The sequence below is a fragment of the Elephas maximus genome, chromosome 8, assembly GCF_024166365.1.
Source record: "Elephas maximus indicus isolate mEleMax1 chromosome 8, mEleMax1 primary haplotype, whole genome shotgun sequence".
Taxonomy (NCBI): Eukaryota; Metazoa; Chordata; class Mammalia; order Proboscidea; family Elephantidae; genus Elephas; species Elephas maximus.
In genome coordinates, this window is record NC_064826.1 from 14922929 (window position 1) to 14947678 (window position 24750).

Genomic DNA, 24750 nt, shown 5'->3' on the forward strand with positions numbered 1-24750 from the left:
ATGCGTGGTCCCTTTGGCTGGCCATCTTCATTCGTTCTTTGCCCGCCTACATTCTTTCACTCCCACCCATTCTCTCCTCCTACCCTGTACCTTTTAGGACTCAGCTGGGCACTGTTTTCCTTTCCCAACCAGAGAAAAACTTTACCTACCTATTTGCTAATTCCCACCGAGCAAGTGTGCAGGAGGATTGGGGGAGAGCGAGAGAAAGAGAGAGACAGAGGGAGAATTGCTATATGGCGTATGTATATATACACGAGTGCATTTCTGGGCTGTGCCGTGTGGCTTGTGGTGGGTGTACCTGAGGGGGCAGGGGAAGGAGAATGCACATCTGTGGTTTGTGTGATATGATGTTTTGTTGGTGTGTGTGTGTGTGTGTGTTGTGTGGGGGAGAGAAGGTGTGTGTGTTTGTGAAAACGGCTTTCCAATCAGGATGGGGCTGGAGGACATCCTTAATCCTCACAGGTTTATATCCCAGACCCTTCCTGAACTTCCCTGGCAGCATTCCTATGTAAGGGAGGCAAGTCTGGGGAGAATGTAAATGATTTCTTTTTTAATTCTCTTTTAGGAGAAGCAGTTTCCATGTCCCTGGCCAGTAAGCCCTCATTTCCATCCCTGCCTGTATTCAACGCAGAATTCTTCCCAGCAACGTTGACTAAGAGGTCCCACTACTAGCTGGAAGGTTGATGGCTCAAGTCTACCCAGGGGCGCCTTGGAAAACAGTCCTGGGATCTGCTTCCAAAAGGTCACAGCCTTGAAAACCCAATGGAGGAGTCCTACGCTGCACACAGGGGATTGCCATGAGTCAGAATCAAGAGCAACTGACAGTAACATTGGTTAGGAAACAAACTCTCAACTAACAAAGCGGTGAAATGGCAAACCTGTTGCCATCACGTCGATCCCAACTCATAGCAACCCTATAGGCCAGAATAGAACTGCCCCATAGGGTTTCCTAGGCTGTAATCTTTACGGAAGCAGACTGCCACATCTTTCTTCTGTGAAACGGCTGGTGGGTTCGAACCACTGACCTTTCGGTAAAGCATTTAACCACTGTACTACCAGGGCTACTTGGTGACATGTCAAGGCAGAGCTAGTCCGTAAACAGTGGAGCTCCTGAATGTCCCCGATGGCAGAGGGGCACGAAAGAGAAATGCAGCCTAAAAGTGGTTGGCATCAAGGCACATGACAGGTGGGTTGTAGAACAATTTCACGAAAATCTAAACTTTTATGCGGGGAGGATGGTGGTTATGCTCTTGCAAGAACTTTGGTGGGACTCCTTTTGTAAAGTAACAAAATGCTTCAGTGAGGGAGCTTTTAAAAAATCTAGGTGCTTGGCATAAAGAGAGGCTTCTGCCCAAACTGCAGGCTGGACTCCGCTTTTGCCGCCTACTGCCTTCTCTGAGCTGACCTTGAAGTCAGCCAGCCAGAATGCTTCAGGAGCTCTTCAGGAAGCCGGTGAGCTTCCCTCCCCTCCCTTCCCCTCAGAGCGGGCTCCTGGGAGGACATTCCCTCAGGCTGGCCCTGGAAATAGCCTTTTCTAAGTTGTTAAACGACTCAAACTTTCTGATTAGCAAAACACGCTTTAAGGGATCTTGTGATTGTCTTCTCTGTTAAAGCGTGATTTTGTAAATGTCAACCAATCAAAATTTTTTTCTTGTAAGTTCCTGGATTTTCTGTCTTTAAGCTCTGTGAAAAATTCCTTTTGTTGAAGTGCTTTGGTGAGTGAACTCTCACAAAGTGCTGCCCGATCCAGACCTCTTTGTTCCTTCAATAAACTCTTTGCTTTAATTTGAACAGAAGCTCCAGTTTGCTCTTCGACATTTTTTGGTGTCAGAAGCAGGGATCTTGAAGGCATCTTATCTTCAGCGGCCTGGAGAGACGACGACCTGGAATTCTGGTGCCAACATGAGCTCAGTGAAGCTCATCTGTCTTCAGTCTCTTCAGGAGTCTCTGGGGTAAGCCTCTTGAATCGGAGTTCTGCCTTCTCGTGGCGAGCTCTTTGAGGTTATTGAAGCATTATGGTTTTGTTTTGTCCTTGTCTATTCCATTTTGTCTTGTCTTTTTTCATCCTGGTCTTGCAAGAATTTTTGCCAAATTTTGCCTCCGCTAGTGGCAGTAGTGTGAGGTTCTAGGCAATTTACTGCCCTAGAAGTTTTTGAGTTTGTGAAAACCAGGGCATGGGTAGGCCAGTAAAAGCCGATAGGGCAGCTGCCTGCTGCAGACATGGTTAAAGTCTGCTGTGAGAGGATAAGCCGGGTTATGGGACAGGTCAGAACATTAGGCTGCCTGCCAGTTGCAAGCAAAAGTCCGCACAATGAAAAGATCATATTGGTTTAAGCAATACACTGTCCAAACCTTGCAGTGTGTCCCAACAGAATTTTGTTGAGCCTGAAAGTCCTAAACTTTGAACAAACTTGAACTTTCTCTGAAAATAAGAAATGCCATATCTGGAGGCAATGCAGAGTTCCCTGCCGGGCCTCCTCCTCGGTACACAGACAAGCATTATGGCTCTGCCGCTTGCTTATACCTATCTGCTTGGCATTGTCTCACTAAGGGCAGTCTGGATAATATGTGGCTACTTTTTTGTTCTTTTGAATTATCTAAATTTAATTTTCTGTGCAGTAAATTAAAAAAAGAAAGGCTCTTGAATAAAGCAGAAACAATGGGATGCTTTTTTAAAACTGGTTTTTTGAAGCTTCTAGAAGATGTGATGAAAGTCAAATCGCTTCTCTGCAGGATAATGTTTCAAAATTAACTAAACAAAACAAGAGATTGCAATTCCAGATTTCTGTTCCAACTACCCAAGCTGTCCCAGGACCGTCTGCTCCCTTGCTGGCTGCCTGTCTCTGTATCCTCTTCTGCCTACTTGCTTCTCTGATGCTACTAAAGATTCCTTTACTACTGCTTTGTCTGAATTTCCCCCTTTCCCTAGAGAACCTACTGAGAACATAAAGCCTATCCCCAAAATGCCTTTTCAAATCCTTCCCAGCATGTGTATTGAGGATCCTTCGCACATTACTGCTACTCGTTAGACATGCTCAGAATTACATAAAATTGCTAAAGATTTCCCCAAACTGCAGGAGGATACTTACAAGTTTACTGAGGAATTTAGAACCCTTGTTGAGGCTTACCAGCCTGTATTCCCTGATTTGTAGCAACTAATCCACAGGCCTAGAGATGCCCAATTATGGTTATAACAGGCTGAATGGAGATATCCCAAAGATAGTTTAGCTCTAGACCTAAATAAAACAGCTGCTGAACTGTTAGAAGATTCTCAGGCTGTCAGTAAAAGATTACTAGAGACTATTCCAATGCTTTCCCCCAATAATAGATTGGACAAAAATTCACCCTTGCATACAAAATAAAGGTGAGAGTATGTATGATTACCAGGCTAGATTATTTCAAAGGTTTGCTGAATATTCCAGGATTGATCCATCATCTCCTGCGGATACAGGAGTTTTTAATGCACTATTTATATCTGTCCTAAAACCTGAACTTTTAGCCCTAGTAAAAACGGATCAACTAGATTGGAGTGTAGCTACCATTGCCAAGCTGGTCAATTTAGCTCAAGAAATTTCTCAGACCTTGGAGACTAAAGAAACTTCGAAGACAAATAAGTTAATGGCCTTACAATTAAAACAATTACAATCTCTTAACCAGAAAAATAAATCCAAGCCCTTTTGAGGCACTAAACCTTGTACTTGCAATTATTACAGGGAGCCCGGGCATTAGAAAAAGCATTGCTATAAGTTAAAGAAACAACTTAAGCAAGAGACCCTTAAAAGTGATATGGAATGAAGGGATTCTGGGGACACAACAGGGGTTTTTTCCTATGGTGGCACTTAACCTGCAAGGAGAAACTACCATGTCTATTAATTGAGAATCTTGCAAATTTCTAATTGATACTGGTATTACATTTTCTGCAATTAACCGCACATGTTTACAAAACCCCCTACCCCGGAGCACTAAAACTTCAAAAGTTGTGGGGGTTACAAACTGAGAACAGACTTTAATTCATTCAAAACCTGTTCCTGTTTCTCTTGGTCCTATTGAAGATTTACATCCCCTTCTTCTCAGCCCTGGCACTTCTGCTAATTTGTTGGGCCCAGACTTATGTCTAAAGGAGCTTGTTATTTACAATTTTCAGAAAAAAAGGAGAAATATTATTAAGCCTACCGGACCTCCTGAAGACCTCTAACAAGGGATCTGAATCAGAAGTAATTCAAAGGGAGGAAGCTGCTTGCTATTGACAAGAATTAGTCATGCAAAAGGACAATTTAACCCCTTCTAACTCATTTTCACTTGCCTTTTTATCATTAATTCCTGAAACTTTATGGGCCACCACATCTACCAATGTGGGACAAGCTTTATCAGCAGAACCCATTAAAGTTCAGGTAGACACCTCTAAGCCTTTACCAAGACATCCTCAATATCCCTTTAAATGAGAAACTAGAGAGGGATTAGCCCTTATCATTCAGGCCTTCCTTTCTAAAGGATTCATGGTTCCCTGAACCAACCCTTGTAATACCCCTGTACTCCCTGTTAAGAAATCTAACACTAGGGGCTGGAGATTTGTACAGGATTTAAGAGCTGCTGACTGTTTATTGCTTTCTTTCTTTTTTTTTTTTTTTATTTGTACTTTAGATGAAGGTTTACAGAACAAACTAGTTTCTCGTTAAACAGTACACAGATTGTTTTATAACATTGGTTAACAATCCCATGGCATGTCAACACCCTCCCTTCTCAACCTTGGGTTCTCTGTTACAGATTTCCTGTTCCCTCCTGCCTTCTGGTCCTTGCCCCTGGGCCTGTCCAATCTTTGGCTGAAGGGTGAACATCAGGAGTGACTTCATTATTGAGCTGAAAGGGTGCCCAGGAGCCATACTCTCAGGGTTTCTCCAGTCTCTGTCAGGCCAATAAGTCTGGTCTTTCTTTTTGGGTTAGAATTTTGTTCTACATTTTTTTCCAGCTCTGTCCAGGACCCTCTATTGTGATCCTTGTCAGAGCAATCAGTCGTGGTAGCCAGGCGCCATCTAGTTGTAGTGGACTCAGTCTCGTGGAGACCATGGTAGATGTGGTCCTTTAGTCCTTTGGACTAATCTTTCCCTTGTGTCTTTAGTCTTCTTCATTCTTCCTTGCTCCCAAAGGGGTGAGACCATTGCAGTTTTCTAGATGGCGCTCACAGGCTTTTAAGATCCCAGACGCTACTCATTGAAGTAGAATGTAGAATATTTTCTTTATAAACTATGTTATGCCAATTGAGCTAGATGTTCCCTGAGACCATGGCCCCTACAGCCCTCAGCCCAGCATTTCAGTTCCTCAGGGAGTTTGGATGTGTCTATGCAGCTTCCATGACCTTGCCTTGTACAAGTAGTGCTGGTTTCCCCAGTACTGTGTACTGTCCTACCCTTCAGCAAAGTTACCACTTATTGCTTTCTAATGTTTCTCCAGATGCTATGCATTTTACTGTAATTGATCTTTGTAGTGCCTTTTTCAGTGTTCCTGTCCATCCTGAGAGCCAATATTTGTTTTCCTTCAGCTGGGAAAATTTGTAATTTACCTAGACTGTAATGTCCAAGGTTTTACCAAATCTCCCAGCTATTTCTCTCAAATTCTCCATGCTGACTTACAGCCCTTGCAATTTAAAAATGAATCTAAATTACTGCAATATGTTGATGATTTACTCATATGATCAAACTCCCACAAGCTTGCATTGATAACAGTATAATCCAATTACAATATTTAGCTGCCACAGGGCATAAAGTTTCTATGGAAAGACTACAATTGGCCCAGCCTGTTAAGTATTTAGGTCATATGATTTCTGAAGAAGGCATTTCTATTGACCCTAAGTGGAAAGAGGCTATTTTTGCTTTTCCTATTCCCAAAACCAAGAAACAATTATGTGGGTATCTGGGGCTTTGCGGCTACCGTATAACTTGGATTCCTTTTATTTTTCTTGTTAGCCCACCCCCTATATAAATATCTGAAAGCCTTCGAACCAGATTTTTCCAAATTGCACTGGAGGATCAGGAAGCTGTCATTAAACTAAAAGAAGTTCCAGAAAACACACCTGTGCTAGGTTTTCCTAACTATCCCATTGGTAAACAAAGTCTCCGGAAAGGCTTTAGGCATTTTAACCCAGGTGCATGGAGAGCATCAGAGACCATTAGGTTACCACAGCGTACAGCTTGACCCTGTATCTAAGGTTTCTTTCCCTGCCTCAGGGTTGTTGCTGCCATAGCAAAGCGAGCTGAAAGCATTACAGATCTAGTGCTGGAAAATTTCTTAAATGTTTATATTACGTTCCCCATGCAGTATCTGCAATCCTTAACTCTGCTTTGACCCAACATCTTTCCACCAGTCAGCTCACTACCTATGAAGTGCTCCTTCTGGCTGCACCTACTGTTAGAGTACATTTTGTCGCTTGTTTAAATATCTCCTTCCAGAAATTGGCAATAAGAATTACCCAATACATGATTGCTTAATTTTGACTAAACGGCTTTAAACTTTTCAACAAGATTTAAGAGAAACACCTTTGTCTAATCCTGATTTAGTTCTATTTGTTGATGGCTCCTATTTGAAACCTTATCCTACTAGCTTTTGTTTTCAGGCTGGGTGTGCCTTCACAATCCCTACTGAGGTTCTTGAAAGTCAAGCCCTTCCTGAAGCTACTTCAGCCCAACAAGCTGAATTAATTGCTCTTATGAGAGCCTGTGGAGCCCTAGTAGTTTAGTGGTTATGAGCTCAGCTGCTAACCAAAATGTCGGCAGTTCTAATCCACTAGTTGCTCCTTGGAAACCCTATGGGGCAGTTCTACTCTGTCCTATAGGGTCATTATTATTCAGAATTGATGGCATTTGGTTTGGTTTGGTTTGGTTTGGTTTGGTTTGGTTTACTAAAAGCCTGCAAACTTGTTAAAGGAAAATCAGTGAATGTTTACATGGATTCGAAATATGCATTCAGGGTGACTCATAATTTTAGCATGTTATGGAAACAGAAGATTTCTAACCTCTTCTGGACCTGCTATAAAAAATGACACTTTAGTAGCAGAACTTTTAGACATTTTATGACTGCCCTCTGAGATTGCCGTCATAAAGGTACAGGCTCATCAACCCAAAGGAGTCCCTCACACTGCCGAGGTCAGAGGGGATCATAACCTTGCTGACAAAGCAACAAGCTGCCTTTCGAATTATTTTAGCACTAATGAAAACAGAAAAAGGAGATTACCCAGATTTGCACATAAGTAATCACACTCTTAACACATTAACTATAGAAAAATTAATTAAAAAACGATTAGCTAAAATTGAGGAAATTGAAAAATGGAAGACAGTAGATTGTTCTCAGGATCCCATAACCAAATTTTGGTTAAGGCCTGATCAAAAGCTTGTCTTAGCTAAATCAATTTATGTCCCTATGCTAAAAGCTTTCCATGAAAGATCCTATTTAGGATGAGATAAAATATTGAAAATTTACAGAAAAACTGGTGGTAATAATTTTTTGAGACCACCAAGCATGTCACCTCTCATTGCTCTATTTGTTCTTGCTGTAACCCAGGCAAACCTTTTAAAGTTTCATCTGGAAAATACTTATTACCTTCAGGACCTATGCTTGAATGGCAATTAGATTTTCTCCAGCTCCCACCTTCAAATGGTCACACATATGTATAGGTGATAGTTTGCAGATTTTCACATTGGGTAGAAACTTTTCCTAGCCACCATGCCACTGCAACCTTTGTAGCTAAGAAACTTCTTGAAAACATAATTCCCACTTGGGGGATGCCAACAATTCTTTGCACTGACACAGGGGGACCCATTTTACTGGACAAGTAATTAAAGAAATATGTAAGATATTTCCTATTTATCAGAGACTTCATTGCCCTGACCATCCACAATCTTCTGGGCTAGTAGAAAGAACTAGTGGTATAATGAAAACCCTATTAGTCAAGTTTTCTGGGTTCATAAGCTTATCCTGGACTAAGGCCCTTCCCTTAGTCCTTCTAAATTTGAGGTCCACTTGGCTGAGGCTACATTAATTAACCCCGCATGAATTATTCCTGGGAGGTCTATGACTCTCCTTTATTTTTCAGTGTATTCTGATTCCAGTTTAATTCAACCTGCATTACTGAAATACTGTCAGCCTTTGATTCAGTAGTCTACAGAGCACCTTTCACAAGTCAAAGAAGCTTCAGTACCCAAAATTTAGAAATACAGAAACTACCTGCTATTGAACCAGGTGACTATGCAGGTTGGAAAAGGCATCAATTAAAAGATTCCCTGGAGCCTTGTTGGAGAGGACTATTTTTGGTCCCCCTTACTGACCTTTGTGCTGCTAAATTACAGGGAGTTAAAACCTGGATCTACCTATCCCAACTGAAGAGAGCTAAGGCACCCTCCTGGACTGTTCAACCTACTGAAGGACTTAAGCTAAAATTCAGACACCTTTGTGACCACAGCCAGAAGCAGATGACATCTGTGACAGATGACTGATCCAAAACCCCGGACCGGGCTTGAAAATGCACCTCTTTATATTTTTTGTTTTTATTTCTACCTTTGCCATAGTCATGCCTCCACTAATGTTTTCCTGGATTGGGCAATACTAATTCTCATCATTTTAAAAGGCTTAATGGTTGGCTATGCAGTGCCCTCCCAACCTCAAGTCAGTCTAGCCTTCTCTGGTGGGTCTCTCTACTGCAGGGATCTGATTGGGTTGTTCTTGATCTATGGACACAAGAGCAATGGAGAAATACTTCATTACTACAGACCCACACATGGAGTGCCCAGAGGACACACTTTTTACCACACGGCGAGGAACACATTTGTGAAGGGAGCGCCAGCATCCTTGAAGATTGCTGTGATTACTATTATGTAAGTCAGATTTAACGGTGGGAACTGCCCTAAATGAATTAAGACACCTAACTACAATGGCGCTGATTGGACCCTGTGATAGTGGGGGCCAAGTGGCTGCACTGAATTGACAAAGACAAGGTGGGCATGGTTACAGTAATGGACAGTGAAATCAAAGCAGTAACAGAATAGTCTGACTCATGTGGACTTATGGGGCTGGCTACTTAGTCATGGTGTCCCTAGCAGTGAAATAGATAGGAAATCTATCAAATATTTACTTGATTTGTACAAACGGATGAATTCTAGGTCAGGTAAGCAGCAGTCTAACTCAAATTGCCAGAATAGAGAGTCAAGGTCACTCAATCAATTCCCAGATCTGACTGAGTTTAAAGACCCACAACCCCTTGAATGAAGGAGAGGTCAGGTCCCCTTGAGGAAAGACTCCAACACACTGCCAAAAATTTTTACTGTTAATCTCTTTCCCAGCCTTCCCCAAGGGGATCTACAGCCTTTTACAAGAGTGACTGTTCACTGGGGAAAAGGAAATAATCAGAATTTTCGGGAATTACTGAATATTGGCTCTAACCTGATACTAATTCCAGGAGACCCAAAACTTCACTGTGGCCCATCAGTCAGAGTGGGAGCATATGGAGGTCAGGTTATTAATGGAGTCTTGGCTCATGTCTATCTCACAGTGGGTCCCTGAACCCATCCTGTAGTGATTTCCCCAGTTCCTGAATGCATAATTGGAATAGATATATTCAGCAACTGGCAGAACCCCCATATTGGTTTCCTGACAAATGGAGTAAGGGCTATTATGGTAGGAAAAGCCAAGTGTAAGCCATTAGAACTGTCCCTGCCTAGGAAAATGGTAAGTCAAAAGCAATATTGCATTCCTGGAGGGATTACAGAGATTACTGCCACCATCAAGGACTTGCAGGATGCAGGGTGCTGATTCCCACCACATTCGCACTCAACTTGCCTATTTGGCTTATGCAAAAAACAGATGAATCTTGGAGAATGACAATAGTAGCAGTATTAGGAAACCTGGACTGACCCTCTCTGGGCTTTTCAGATCTGTAAAATGTGATGGTTGGACCCGGTGGTGCCCGAGGTCCCCCCTACTTCAATGTACTATGGTCTCCTATCTAGCAAGGATGGGTGCATCAAACATGACATATCTACATTTCCTCTTTCCAGATCTAAATATTTTGATTTCCAAGTCCATTCTCTTTAATTCCAATTTAGAAATCATTAACCTTCCTTTCAAGCCAATCATCCTGTATCATCCTAGGTAACAATAGTTTAACAGATGTCATCAAGTCGATTCTGACTCATGGTGAACCCATGTGTGTCAGAGTATAACTATGCTCCTAAAGTTTTCAATGGCTGATTTTTCAGAAGTAGATTTTGCCAGGCCTTTCTTCATAGTCTGTCTTGGCCTCAAAGCTTTGTTGAAACCTGTCCACCATGGGTGACCCTGTTGTTATTTGAAATACTGGTGGCATAGCTTCCAGCAACACAGCAACTCACAAGCCACCACAGTGCAAAAAACTGACAGATGGGTGGTGAGACAACATGGTAGGCTTCCCATATACATTTTACCAAGACATCCAAGAGAAAGATTTGTCTTCTTACTGGTTGCCAAGCGACCCCATGTGTGTCAGAGTAGAACATTGCTCCATAGGGTTTTCAATGGCTGGTTTTTCAGAGATAGAGCACCAGTTCTTCTGAGGTGTCCCTGGATGGACTTGAACCTCCAAACTTTCAGTTAGCAGCTGGATGAGTTAACAGTTTGCACCATCCAGGGACTCCAAAAATAGTGTATTGCCTCTCAAATGTATCTTACAGTTCCCTACCTGTGCACTTTTATTCATGCTATTCTAATGCATGTGAAATGATCTCCCCTCTCCTCTTCTCTCTCCATATTCTGTTCAATCAGGGAGCTTTGGTTCAAATTTCATCCCCTTCATGATGTCTTTCCTGATACCTAGCTTGAAAGTGATATCTCCCTTCTTACCAAAAAACCCGTTGCCACTGAGTCGATTCTGACTCATAGTGACCCTACAGGACAGTGTAGAACTGCCCCATAGAGTTTTCAAGCAGCACCTGGTGGATTTGAACTGCCGACTTTTGGTTAGCAGCTGTAGCACTTAACCACTACGCCGCCAGGGTTTCCTCTCCCTACTTGGACATCTATAATTCATTTTTGTAGTTAATCACGTTCTTCCTTGCCAAAGCTCGTCAATCGGGCTCTTTAACTATTACTTAAATATTTTATTGACATTTTACTTATTACATGCTTTTGTTCTTAGGACCTCTTATGAATAGATAAAACCAAAAAACCAAACCTCTTGCCGCTGAATTGATTCTGACTCATAGTGACCCTGTAGGACAGAGTAGAACTGCGGCATAGGGTTTCCAAGGAGTGCCTGGTGGATTCGAACTGCCGACCTTTTGGCTAGCAGCCAATTTCTTAACCATTGTGCCAGTCTTTTAAAAAATTTCTTAACCACTGGTACACAGTGGACTTTCAGGGATTGGTAGCTGATTTGAATCACTGGGTTTTTATTCTAGACTTTACCATTCTGAGTATCTTGGAAAATGTAACTTGAGCTGATTCATCTCTCTGCTTTATTGACTGATCAGCATTTAGAAAGTGAATCAAAGACATTGGTAAAAAACTCTACATAAATCTCAAAAGTTATATAAACCCACTTTTGCAGTACTTATGCAGTAAATCTGGCAGGTTTTTCTTTCTGACTGTAGAAATGAACTTTCGTCCTTTTAAAAAAAAATTCAATTTATCAACTCGCTTTGCTTCTTTCTGAACAAAATGGTTCATTTGGGACTCAAAAACCAAATAAACACATGGACTCTAATATACAGTTTGGACTCAACTTTAGCTCAACCTTCACCATCTTGTTCCAAAAATCTGTGCTACTTAAAAAAAAAAAAAAAACATGCAATCACCAAGGCACCTTTGTCAAGACCAGCAAAGCAGAAATGAGAATAAACAGGATCAGCCTGAGGAGCGTGGTCTTCTCAAACTGTTTCTTTTCTCCAACTGATGAAATGCAAAATACAAAGCCCTGCTAAGAGCAGGGGTCCCTGGTTGGTGCAAAAGGCATATAAGCTCTCTGCTAACTGAAGGTTGGATGTTCAAGTCCTCCTAGAGGCACCTTGAAGGAGAGGCCTGATAATCTACTTCCAACAAAAATCAGCCACCGAAGACTCTGTGGAGCACAGCTCTGCTCTGACATACGTGGCTCGCCATGAGTGGGGAACGACTCCGCGGCAACTGGTTTGGTTTTTTGGTTTTTTTAAGAGCAGGGAAACTAGTTGTGGCTAGCTTTTTCTTTCCTTCATTGCGCAGTCTTTTATCATTACACTTTCTCTGTTTTTATTTTTCCATTTGCAAAACAGGAGACCTGACAGACTTAAAAAAATTATTTATTTTATTGTTGTTGTTGAGAACATGCACAGCAAAATAGATAACACCAACGGGACAGTTTCTACATGTACAGTTCAATGACGTTGATCACATTCTTTGAGTTGTGCAACCGTTCTCACGCTCCTTTTCCAAGTTGTTCCTCCCTCATAGCGAACTCACTGCTCCCTAAGCTTCCTATCTAATCTTCCGAGTTGCCATTGTTGATTTGATCCCATATGTATAGTTCTTAGAAGAGCACAACGCTCAAGGCAGACATTCTTTATTTGTTAAACTAAACTATCACTTAGTTTTAAAAAGACTGATATTCTTGGTTTAAGGCTTAAAGATTATCTCAGGGCAGTAGTTTCAGGGAGAATTTACAGACTTACAGCGACTAAAGCCAATGTATCTGTGCGCCTTCTGCCACCTTACGAGACCTGGGCTGTGTTGGCATTTTGGATTTGTGAAACGATGGTATTTATTTATACTGACTTCAACGCTTGGGAAGAGATCAAGTTTAGGGATATTCAGAGTTTCACCAAAAAAAAAAAAAAGAAAAATCAACAGCAACTGGGTGGTTATTTAGAGCACTGTATATTTTTCAAAACTCTATGATTATCGTTATTTGTTCCTCCTAAGGAAGAATAGTAGATTAATCGCCGTTTGAAGAAAAGAGGCTGATACACATAGAACGTTGGGCATTAGCTCAGTAAGCCACAGCAAAGCAGTGGAAAACAAGAACTGTGGTATTTAGGCTAATCTCTAAATCAACATGAAAGTTTTCTTAGAAGAAAGAGGAGAAGTGAAAGTTTGGAATACACTTCCTTCTGTGCCCTTTCCAAGAACTGAAATGCTTTTCCTAGGAATTTCAAAGAGAACTAGATTGGAAAGACACAGGTAAATACCCAGTGAGATTAGGCACCTGGCCATTGCTGCTCTCCTGGCCCCCAGAGGAGAGTAAAAAGAACAGACATGAGCCCTGAGCCAAATATGGAATTTCTCCCACAACCTGTCCATGTGGGGGGAAAAAATCCACCCCTTTGCTCAAAAATGTATAAGTATGTTTTCCAAATGCGTACCTGAAACAGTGAATAACAAAGACGTGCAGAAAGTAGAGACTTGTCCCCAGTGGAACTACCCAGTACTATAAGGGCTGCTGATAAAGAGTGGATCCCCATCACTGGGAACAATCAGTGAAAGCTGAAATGGCCATCTGTTTAGGGCTGTAGTAGAAAGATTATTATTATTATTTAAGATTCTAAGGCTGTGTTGTTCAATCTGGTAGCCACTAGCCACATGTGGCAATTTAAATTTAAATTAATTAAAAATTAAAAATCCAGCTCCTCAAGTTCACTAGCCCCATTTCAAGTGCTCAGTAGGCACATATGGACAGTGGCTGTTATACTGGACAGCATAGAGAACATCTCCGCCATTGCAGAAAGTTCTATTGGACAGCCTGACTGTAAGTCTCCCAGCTCCTGATATGAAATGATTGCCCCGCGTGAAATGCTGTTGTGCACTTCAGTGACATGAAGATGTGTAAGACGGTTTCTGCCTTCAAAGGATTTACAATTTTACTGTTGTTGCTAATTATCTTCAGTCAGCTCCAACTCACGGTAACTGTCTTAGTTATCTGCTGCTATAACAGAAATACCACAAGTGGATGGATTCAACAAACAGAAGTTTATTCTCTCACAGTCTAGTAGACTAGAAGTTCAAATTCAAGAGTGTCACCTCTAGAAGAAGGCTCTCTCTCTATCGGCTCTAGGGAAAGGTACTTGTCATCAATCTTCCCCTGGTCTAGGAGCTTCTCTGCACAGGAACCCCAGGTCTAAAAGATGCACTCTGCTCCTGATGCTGTTTTCTTAGTGGTATGAGGTCCCCCTGTCTTTCTGCTCACTTCTCTTTTTTATATATCAAAAGAGATTGGCTTAAGACACTATCTAATCTTATACATCTCATTGATATAACTGCCACTAATCCATCTTATTACATCATAGTGATAGAATTTACAACACACAGGGAAATCACATCAAATGGCAAAATGGTAGGCAATCATACAATACTGGGAATCACGACCTAGCCAAGTTGACAGATATTTTGGGGGGATACAATTCTCCCCCGGACAGCTAACTTATGTATAACAGAATGAAACGTTGCCTGGTCCTGTGCCATCTTCATGATCATTGGTATGTTTGAGTCCATTGTTGTGGCTACTGAGTCAATCAATTTCATCGAGGATTTATCTTATTTTCTCTGACCCTCTCCCTTACCAAACGCAGTGCGCTTTCAAACGATTGGTCTTCCCTGATGGCATGTCCAAAATAAGCAAGTTAAAGTCTCCCCATGCTTGCTTCTAAGGAGCATTCTGGTTGTATTTCTTCTTAGACTGATTCGTTCATTCTTCTGGAAGTCCACAGTATATTTAATATTATTTGCCAACACCATAATTTGAGTGCATCAATCCTTCTTTGGTCTTCCTTCTTCATTATCCAACTTGTGCATGCATGTGATGGGATTGAAAACAGCATGGCTTGGGTCAGATGCACATTAGTCATCAGGTGACAATCTTACAGAGGAGATGGAAGAAAACATGGATCCCCATGGGTACAGTACAGGTAAACATCTCAAAGCATGGATGTGTTCTTTTAATTCCCTGTGGAGGGTCTTTTAGATGTGGGTGATCTCACTGTGATTGGGCACTTGCTACAGAGAAAATGAAATGCCTGGCAAATGCGAAAGAGGCTGAGACAGTACCTGATGATAGATCACACTTCAAATTGAGTAATAAGTCTGCTCTAAATGCCCAAGAGTGGTTTATGGCCTAGGTCATGGATCTTTACCAGTTATAAACCTGGTATAGAGCTCAGCGTATTTTACATGATAGTAGTTTTACTTGTAGGATCCCTGGTAACTCAATGCTTAAGGTTTTGGTGGTTCAGACCCACTCAGCGGCTCTATGGGAGAAAGACCTGGCAATCTGCTTCCATCAAGATTATAGCCTAGAAAACCCTATTTGTACTGTGTCACATGGGGTCGCTTTGAGTCAAAATCAACTTGAAAGCACCTAACAACAACAAGTTTTACTTGCGCATGACCATTTGGACTTCACCTAAAAAAATGTCAGCAACTAACGTGTCTTCTCTTTGAGATTGGTTTGTTCAGCTGATATTTCCTGTTTATTGATCAAAAACTAGATTCAGAGCCTTAGTCAGCAATCTTGCTAATAGAAGTGAGAGAGTTTAGATGGCAGTATGCAAATTCGTTTATACTACTGGAAATAATTCAAAAGGGTGCCCAAAAGTATTATGTTAATAGCAACATTCTTGTACATAAAGGGCATGCTATTAATATGACCGGGGACTAATTAATCCCTTGTGCATTATTCAACTTCGATCCATCATGATCATCAAACGTGTCTATTGTATTCTTGACTCATGAAGCAGGTTAGAGGTTATCTTCTAGGAGTTTATAATCTAAATGCAAAGTTTTGAAACCAAACCAAGAGACATAACAGATAAGCCAGGAACACAATATTTAAATGGAGAAATCAAATAATGAATTTAAACATGGCTGGAATGTTTCCTCCTTCCTTTTATGTAAGTCATTTAGATAGCCATTTCTTCTGTTGGGCGGTTGGTTTGGGGGTATCTGGACATTTTTTTGTGTAAGAAATGACTCACAGTTGAGGCCTACTTAAGACTGGCACAAAGGAAAAAAAACCCAAAACCCATTGACGCAGAGTCAATTCTGACTCATAACAACCCTGTAGTACAGAGTAGAACTTCTCCGTAGGGTTTCCAAGGCGCAGCTGGTGGATTTGAACTGCCCACCTTTGGACTAACAGTTGTAGCTCTTAACCACTGTGCCACCAGGGCCCCAAGACTAGCACAAGACTCTAGGATTTCTGAACTACTTATTCACTGATGTGAGTTTGTACTGACCTAGACCATATTTCTGTTGGAACATTTAGGCTATCTCTTGTATTTCAATTACAGGCTTCATGACTGTCTTGCCTAAAGGACTGTAAACTTCTTGAGGGTTGTTGCTGTTGTTGGTTGTCGTTGAGTTGATTTCGACTCATAGTGACCCACGTGACAGAGCAGAACTATCCCCACAGGGTTTTCTAGGCTGTAATCTTTGCAGAGGCAGATCACTAGGTCTTTTCTCCCACAGAACCTCTGGGTAGATTCCAACTGCCAACCTTTCAATTAGTAGCTGAGTGCTTAATAGTTGAGCCACCAGGGTTCCTTTCCTTGAGGATAGGGTCTCTATATATTACTCATCCTTAAGATTCCACAAAGTTCTTTTTAAACAAAATTTATTGTGGTAAAATATGTATAAGGTGTCCTGGTGGTACAGTGGTTAAGTGCTCAGTTACTAACTGAAAGGTCAGCAGGTTGAACTCACCTGCTGCTCAGAGGGAGAAAGATGTGGCAGTCTGCTTCCATAAAGATCAGTCATTTTAACCATGTTTAAGTGTACAATTAAGTGACGTTAATTATATTCGTCACGTTATGCAACCATCACCACTATTTCTAAACGTTTTTCATCACCCAAAAAGAAAACCAGTCACCCCTAAGCAAAAAGCCTCCATTGCCCCTCCTTACCTCTTTAGCCTCCCACCCCCTCACCTCCATTTCCGGTTAACCACTAATACACCTTTGTCTCAAGGTATTTGCCTAGTCTAGAAATTTCATAGCAGTGGAATGATATAATAGTTGTCATTTTGTGTCTGACATTTCCCTCAGGATAGTGTTTTCAAGGTTCATCCATGTCATAGCATGTATTAGAACTTCATTTCTCCTTATGGCTGAGTAATATTTCATTTTATATATATACTACTTTTTTTTTTTTATTATTATTCCTTCATCCATTGATGGACACTTGGGTTGTTTTCACCTTTTGGCTGTTGTGAATAATGCTCCAATAAATGTTGGTGTTCCTGCAAAATTCTTAACTGAATATTTTCCTCAAAGTTGGCACTAGGTTCATGTTTGTTGACCTGGAATAAATTCCAGGGCATTGCTTACTCATTGGACTTAATTGGGGAACAAATGGACTTGGCCAGTAGATTATCCAAAGACCATCTCTCCAGCTGAGCTCTCAGTGATTTTGGGGAAGGGGCAGTTCACTACAGAGCTCTATTTTATGTTTTGATTTACAGATGAGGTTGTTTTTCTCTAGTGGAAAAACAGAGCTTTGTCTCAGAAAGATACTCTAGTTTCTGGAAGAGGGATATTAGGCATTTGTAACTGAGGGAATAGGCTTATGATGTATAAGAAGAGAGTCAGGGTTGAGCTGAAACAGTCCAAATTTCCGTGGGCTTTGGAGAGTCCTTGCCACTCCTGTATCTTAATTAGAAAACACTGACATTCAGAGGCCATTTAAATGCTTCCATCAGTATGGCGGGGGGCGGGGGGGGGGGGGAGTGTTGCCTGATTTTGCTGTCTAACCATGCTTGGTAATTAGAAACATAAGGTGCTATTCTGGATGTTTGCTCGGGAACCTACCCTTCCTAGGCCTGGTGTCACTACCCTTTGGCTACAGGACTTTTATCTTCTAGCACCGTCTCCTTTAGGAGCCCCACCCCAGGTCACGGGAAGAGTGTGGGGTTGCCATAGACATTCCTGAAAACATTGGAGGCCTCCAGCACCACTTCAGATGCTAAGATACACGGAAGGAACTCATTTTCCCTGCCTACTTCCTTACTAAATCTCTGAATGATTGTCTTCCCTAAAGACAGGAGGGTCTAAGGTGACCACTAGACAATGGATGTGCGTATTAAGGCGTATGTTCACTGGGTAGCCATTGCATTTGGATGGTGGTAGGTCAAGTTTGGAGTCCCCAGAAAAAAGGACTGGAGATACTTCTGGAAAGTCAGCCATTGAAAGCCCTGTGGAACACAGATCTTCTCTGACACACGTGGGGTCTCCATGAGTTGGAGCTGACTTGATGGCAACTCGCTTTTAACTGGTTGGTTGAAGTATGGTGGGCTAAGTACTCGAGCCAAACGAATCAAAAGGTAGACCTTTGCAACAACCAGTTATAAATGACATCCTTGTCTCTTTCCAAGGGCCAGAAGGTCGTTCTCATAGCTGATTCTAGTGTTCGTTGCACTTCTCCTCCAAACCTGCATTTTGCAAACTGCAGAAGTGGAACGTGGTCTCAGAAGCACCAGCAGCAGCTTTTTACTTCTGACAAAATCCATAAAGAAAATGGAAAAATACTTGTAATCAAGGACTTCAACTCAACAGTTGCCTCGCTTGCCAAATTAAAACATGTGGCAGCCACCTGCCAAGCATCTTGAAAAATGATACCTTCTTGTTTTGCTACCTGACCTAAAATCTCTTTGCGGCCCATTTGTGTTTCCCAATTTTTCACACTTAAACAATGCTGTCCACGCCGTGTATAAAGATGACTAAGCAATTTTGTGTTAAGTAACCAAAGTGAGTCCTGCCAATTTCAGAATAATTAAGTTTCTGCAGCCTAATATAAACAGTTCCAAGAAGTCCATGTGGCCTACCAAAAGCATATATTACAAGTAGTCAACACTGCGGCCAGCTGGCAGACAGAACAACCTATTAAATAGAATTGTTCAGAATTTAGGGTACTGTTTTTCTTTTCTCTCCTTATTTTTTTTCTGCATCCAACTTTATTTCTTTGGGAATGTTTTCAAGCACACAACATCAAGAGGCTATTGTGGGGTTGCACCTCTTGTAAACCAATGAGCATTTTTCTTGAGATCATTTGGAGCTTGCAAATCGTTCTCAGTTCAACCCTATCTACACAGGCCGTCAAAGCAAAACGGAGCAAATGAATACATTTGGATCCCACTCAAGATGAAGTGTTTGTATTTTGCTTGTCCATCAGGAAGGTCTAAGGTGACCGCTAGACAATGGAAGTGCATATTAAGGTATATAGTCATTGGGCACCCAAAGCATCATTTTCCTGACTCACAGCTGCTTGGATTTCCTTTACCAGGTTGCTTTGTTGGCCAGAATTTAGTGCTAATATGGCTAATGTAAGAGATTTAATTTCACCAGGAATGAGTTAACCATTTAGAAAAAACATCCTAAACTATTGCCATGTGCAAGGACATTAATCTTGCCCAGCTATTGGGAGATAATGGCCTGACTTTAAGTTGAGAAATAGAGATGTTACGCTAACCCATCCCACCAAGACCTCCGGAAGAGTGTATGGCCAAGTGAATGTGTTACATCATCACACAGGAAGGCCCTGTATATTCAACTGCACTATGAGCTCTATGATCTTCGTTGTGTTTAAAGTCAGATATACCAAAGAGTGGAAACCCTGGTGGCGTAGTGGTTAAGTGCTAATGCTGCTAACCAAAGGGTCGGCAGTTCAAATCCACCAGGCACTCCTTGGAAACTCTATGGGACAGTTCTACTCTGTCCTATAGGGTTGCTATGAGTTGGAATCGACTCGATGGCACTGGGTTTGTTTTTTTTAATACCAAAGACTGGCTGAGACTCTACAGACCATCATCACAATAAAGAACTTCAATGGAAACATTCAACAAATATTTACAAAGTATCATTCTTGTAGTAGGCCCTTGCTCCATATGGTATAGCAGTCGTGAACACAACTGCCCTGCCCCGATGGTGCTTATGGTCTGATGATGGAGACAGACAATCAAATTAAATACAAATTGGGATAAGAACTAGGGGGAGACACAGCAGCCTGTTATAAGACAATAAAGGGATAGCCTACTGGTTTTCTTTGGGTCAGAGTAAGGCATGGGCAGTGTTATGGATTGAATTGTATTCCTCAAAAAGGTATGTTGATGTCCTTACCCCTGTATCTGTGAATGTGACTTTTATGGATTGAATTGTACCCTTCACCTCACCCCCCACCAAAAAAAAAAAAATTGTTGAAGTCCTAATCCATATACCTGTAAATGTACATTGTTTGGAAATGAGGTCTTTCTTTGAAGATGTTATCAGTTAAGTTAATGAGGTCATATGGCAGTAGGGTGAACTTTAATCCTTTCTTCATGGTGTTTTATAAAAGGAGAGAATAGATATGAAGACACACACACAGGGGGAAGACAGACACCATGTGAAGACCCATCTACAAGCCAAGGAAGACCAAAGATTGCTAGGAGCCACCAGAAGCTGGAGAGAACATGGAACAGTTTCCCTATCAGGGCCCTTACAGGGAATCGACATGGCCAATACCCTGATTTGGACTCCTAGCCTCCAGAACTGTGAGACAGTAAGTTTCTGTTCTTATAAGCCACCCATCTTGTGGTATTTTGTTATGGCAGACTAGGAAATCAATACAGGCAGCAATAGCTATTTCAAACAGGAATGATATTAATATACAAAGAAACACGCATTCATAAAGAGAACATGAATTTATAAGACTAGAGTTTGTATTCATTTGAGAAATATATATTGACAACTCCTATGGGCCACTCACTATTGTTCCTGGTTGCCTACAAGTCAGCTCTGACTCATGGCAACCCTGTGTGTAACAGAATGAAACTCACTCCTCTGGGCCCTGATAAATAAAACTCCTCTCATCCCACCTCTGTCCCTAAACAAGTGCTTGAGGAGTAGCTAGTCAGCCTTGAGGGATGGTGAGCTATTCTCACCTTGGATACTGTATGAGTAACATAAAAATACTGGTGTCTTGGATCCTGTCTGCCAGAATGTCTACAGATGCAGGGAATCCACTTAAGATGTTAACTTTGTGGCTAAGGATGAAGCAGGGTGAGGGCATCTGGCCAGATTCTATCTACTTGATGACCCCATGAGCCTCTGACACTAAAGACATGTTTCTCACCCACCATGAAGCAGAAATGTGCTGATTGAAACTAAGCTGGTCCACTTTGTTTTTCAAATACTGGTTCATGATTCCAAGAAACAAACAGTCCACAATAAATGTATCCCAGTGGCAGAACATCTCACGACCAGCTTTTCCACTTTGCATACCACAAGGAGACCTTTAATTTGTTGACACACAGACCCTGGACATTCATGAAAACAAGATGTTCTCTTGCTGCTTTTTAAGTTAAACAGATTTAAGTCAGGGTCTCAGCTGAATTTTAAAACCAGATGTTACACAGAAAAAAAGGCTGAGCTGACCCCAGCAGTGAGAGGCTATTTCCCTTGAACCTGGATATTCTTGTTTAGCAGGAGGAGTAATAAAAAATTCTTTACATTGGATGCAGGAGCAGCCCAGGGTTTGCTACTGTCTCTGCCTAGTGACTGCCCTGTTGTGCTGGGAAGCTGTTGAGCATCCAGGGCCCTTGATCTTGGGAACAGGAATCGCTGGTGAGGGCTGGTGAGTGGGAGGTTTAGGTGCCTTGGCTTTAGAGGGAATTAATGAAGAAGGATGGTCTGTCTCCCATACGTTACCATCTTGTTTCTCGGCAGACCCCAGAGACTCTCCATGAAATGGTCCCACCTCATGCGTCACGTAATTTCTGCTCCCCAACCTGCATATGGGAGTCCCTGGGTGGTGCAAACAGTTAACACACTTGGCTGCTAATCTAAATGTTGGTGGTTTGAGTACACCCAGAGGTGCCTTGGAAGAAAGACCTGGTGATCTACTTCCAAAATTTTGGCCATTGAAAACCCTGTGGAGCACTGTTCTACTCTGACACACACGGTCATCATAAGTTGGAGTCAACTCAGCTGCAACTAGTAACCGTTGTACACAAACACGATTTATCCCCAGGTCAAACTGCTCAGTCCTGTAACCACCCTGACCTCATTTCTGCCTTTGGGCCTTTGTCCCTGCTTCTTCCCTCATAATGTGGAGCATCTTTCACATCTGCAAATTCCAGATGTTTTTCTAGAGTCCAGCTTGTGTTATCTTCTCTGTGAAGCCTTCCCTAAGCCTTTATCCCAGAATTATTCTCTTTCAGCTTCTAGAGCATCGTTGGCACTGTTCTTTTTTTGTGATCAATAGTGTATGGCTTTGCTCTTCAAATGTTTCAGACCCTCTTTCTCTTGGGCAAGTCTGAAGCTGCTCAGTGTCAGGCCCCAGAGCTTCTTTTGTATCTGCTCACAGTGCTGAGTACTTGGCTACAGATGGTAAACATTTGCTGTTGAACTTATTGAAAAGCTCTGACCTGAGAGTCCAAGTCCCCAGTAATACCAGGGCTGTGGTCATTAGTGCATCTGCCAAATGTTCCTGTCTTACCCCTGTTATGAATTGAACTGCATCCTCCAAAGAGATATGTTGGAGTCCTGGCCCTGGAGACCTGTGAACATGATCTTGTTTGGAAATAGGGTCTTTAAAGATGTTACTAGTTAACATGAGGTCAGAGTAGCATAAGATGGGTGGCTCCTAATCCACTGTAGTGGTGTCCTTACAAAAGAAGAGAAGAGACACAGAGGAAAGACGACCACGTGATGACAAAGGCAGAGCTTGGAGCAACACTGCAGCTGCAAGCCAAGGAATGCCAGGACCCAGCAGAAGCTGGGAGAGGCCAGAAGAGGTCTTCCCCTGGAGCAGACAGAGCCGCACAGCACGGCGCTGGCGACGCCGTGACTTCACACTCCTAGCCCCCAGAACCACGAGACAACGCAGTTCTCTCCTTAGAGGCCGCCCAATTGGTGGTACTTTGCTATTTGTGAATACTAGTGCCTTCTCTAATGACTGAGCGTGTAGCGGTTTAGGGACTGTGAGGAGAAGCAACGAAGACCCCACAAGGGAAGCCACACCAGCATACGGCCTAGATGGAGACGTTTGTCGAGCCGCTGGTTATGTAGACAAAGTATGTAGTAAGCACTGTTCTAAGAACTTTACAGATTTAAATCCTCTTGACAGTCCTTTTTGTTCCCGTTTCACAGATAAAAAGACTGAGGTCCAGACAAGGGGAGTGCTTTGCCCAAAGTCACAGAGTTCGTATAACAGCAGAGCTGGGATTTATATCCAGGCAGCCTGATACTCAAACCTGTGCTTTTAATCCTAGTGCTATGCTATTACAGACCTGCAAATGGATAAGTCAAGGCAGATGGTGGCAAGAACCTCCGTGAGGATACGACCAGCGGCTGCTGGGAAGGATGTGTGCATCTCTACCAACGCTCCTTACTAGGACCCACTTCCTGTCAGGGTTTGGCCAGAGCGGTGTCAGGATAAGTTAATATGTGATGTTTATTAATGAAGTAAAGCTCAACCTCCTGTTTCTGTTCCTTCGTGCTTTGGAAAACTGATTTATGACTTTAAGTGGGGTTCGTTTTGGAAAATAAACAGAATTCATTCTAAAGCCTTAAAAAAATAAATGACAACTCTTCACCCATTGCCTGTTTCTTTGCTTGATTCCTTTAATCGGCTTAGACGTGAAGCCAAATCACCTTGGTGTATCTGTTTACGTCAGCCTCAGGGCGGATCCAGGTTTTGTGGAACCTGGAGATCAGACAGTTTGGGAGGCCTTCTCAAAGAAAGAGGATACAGTAGGAAACATACAAAGTTAGGACTGGGGTGGAGGCCTGTGTAAGTGAGGGGCCCTGAGACTTAAGCTCCCTCAGCTTGGTGGTAAATCCACTTCCGGTCACTACCTTTGATTCTTATGAAAAAAAAAAAATTCCTGAAAAAAGGTCATCCCGTCCTTATTTCGCTCTTAATTTTTAAACTGCAGTTGTGTTTCCCCCTTTAAAAAAAAAAAAAATTGCTACATAAAAACCAGAATTTAAGAAACAAATAATATAGGGGGCAATTATGCTTTGCTCTTCAAAATAATTTGCAGGAAAGTAGAATCGTACATGCAGCCAGTACATTGCAGCCTTTTGCCTATAAACCACATAATGAAGTATGGTAGGTGATGAGAGGCCAGAGAAATTTAAAATATTATACTCTCTGCCCGAATGAGACCAATCAAAAATAAACAAACAGTATCAGAAATCACAATTTACGTCAATGAAAACATTATTGGATTCACCAAATTTTCCGTTGCATTGAATGAAAGGATCCATTGTATAGGAAAGAAGGAAGGAGCCCTGGAGTGGCTTTCACAGCCCAGCAGCTAATATAGCACCCAGGATGGAGAAGTTCCAATTCAATACATATCTGTAGAATGAATGAATTAATGTACGACAGGACAAGGACGTTTGAGGAAAAGGAAAAAGGACAGATGGGGTTCATGACCATCACAAGCCTCTCCCATCAACCCCCATGTACAACAAATAGCCAGTATTCTGGGAAGGCGGTTTGACACGTTCCCAGAGTCTCTCGTTATAACAATTGTCTTTATATTTATAAATTTTATAATTCTGTGATGAAATCAGATCCATAATCGAGGGGAGAATATACTAACGGTATGAAGCCATTGAAGAACTTAGAGACAATGCTCCTTAGTCCTTCTCCCCTAGGGCCCAACATGTGTTTGCACTCATCCTCTGCCCCCACCCCCCATCTGCTGGCTATGACAAACATACTTTTCCCCACACTCAGGATGCCCCATTCCATGATATATCAATTTTGGTCATTAAATAACAGGCC

General features: G+C 42.0%; 2 protein-coding genes across 9 annotated transcripts in view; one reads left to right on the plus strand and one right to left on the minus strand.

Annotated features, from left to right (window-relative positions):
• CALD1 (caldesmon 1) overlaps nt 1-24750 on the minus strand; it is a 261525-nt gene that overhangs the window by 122798 nt on the left and 113977 nt on the right. The window lies entirely within an intron of this gene.
• On the plus strand, nt 606-23547 carry LOC126081478 (uncharacterized). Of its 2 annotated transcripts, XM_049893378.1 has the most exons (5): nt 606-1186; nt 1795-1952; nt 8691-8861; nt 20308-20511; nt 23225-23547. In XM_049893378.1, the coding sequence occupies exons 1-5, from the start codon at nt 1180-1182 to the stop codon at nt 23345-23347; spliced, it is 663 nt and encodes a 220-aa protein (XP_049749335.1). In that variant the 5' UTR covers nt 606-1179; the 3' UTR covers nt 23348-23547. The 2 variants fall into 2 exon arrangements, 1 of the variants encoding a protein (XP_049749335.1); XR_007518403.1 differs by lacking the exons at nt 606-1186; nt 8691-8861 and adding an exon at nt 1483-1653.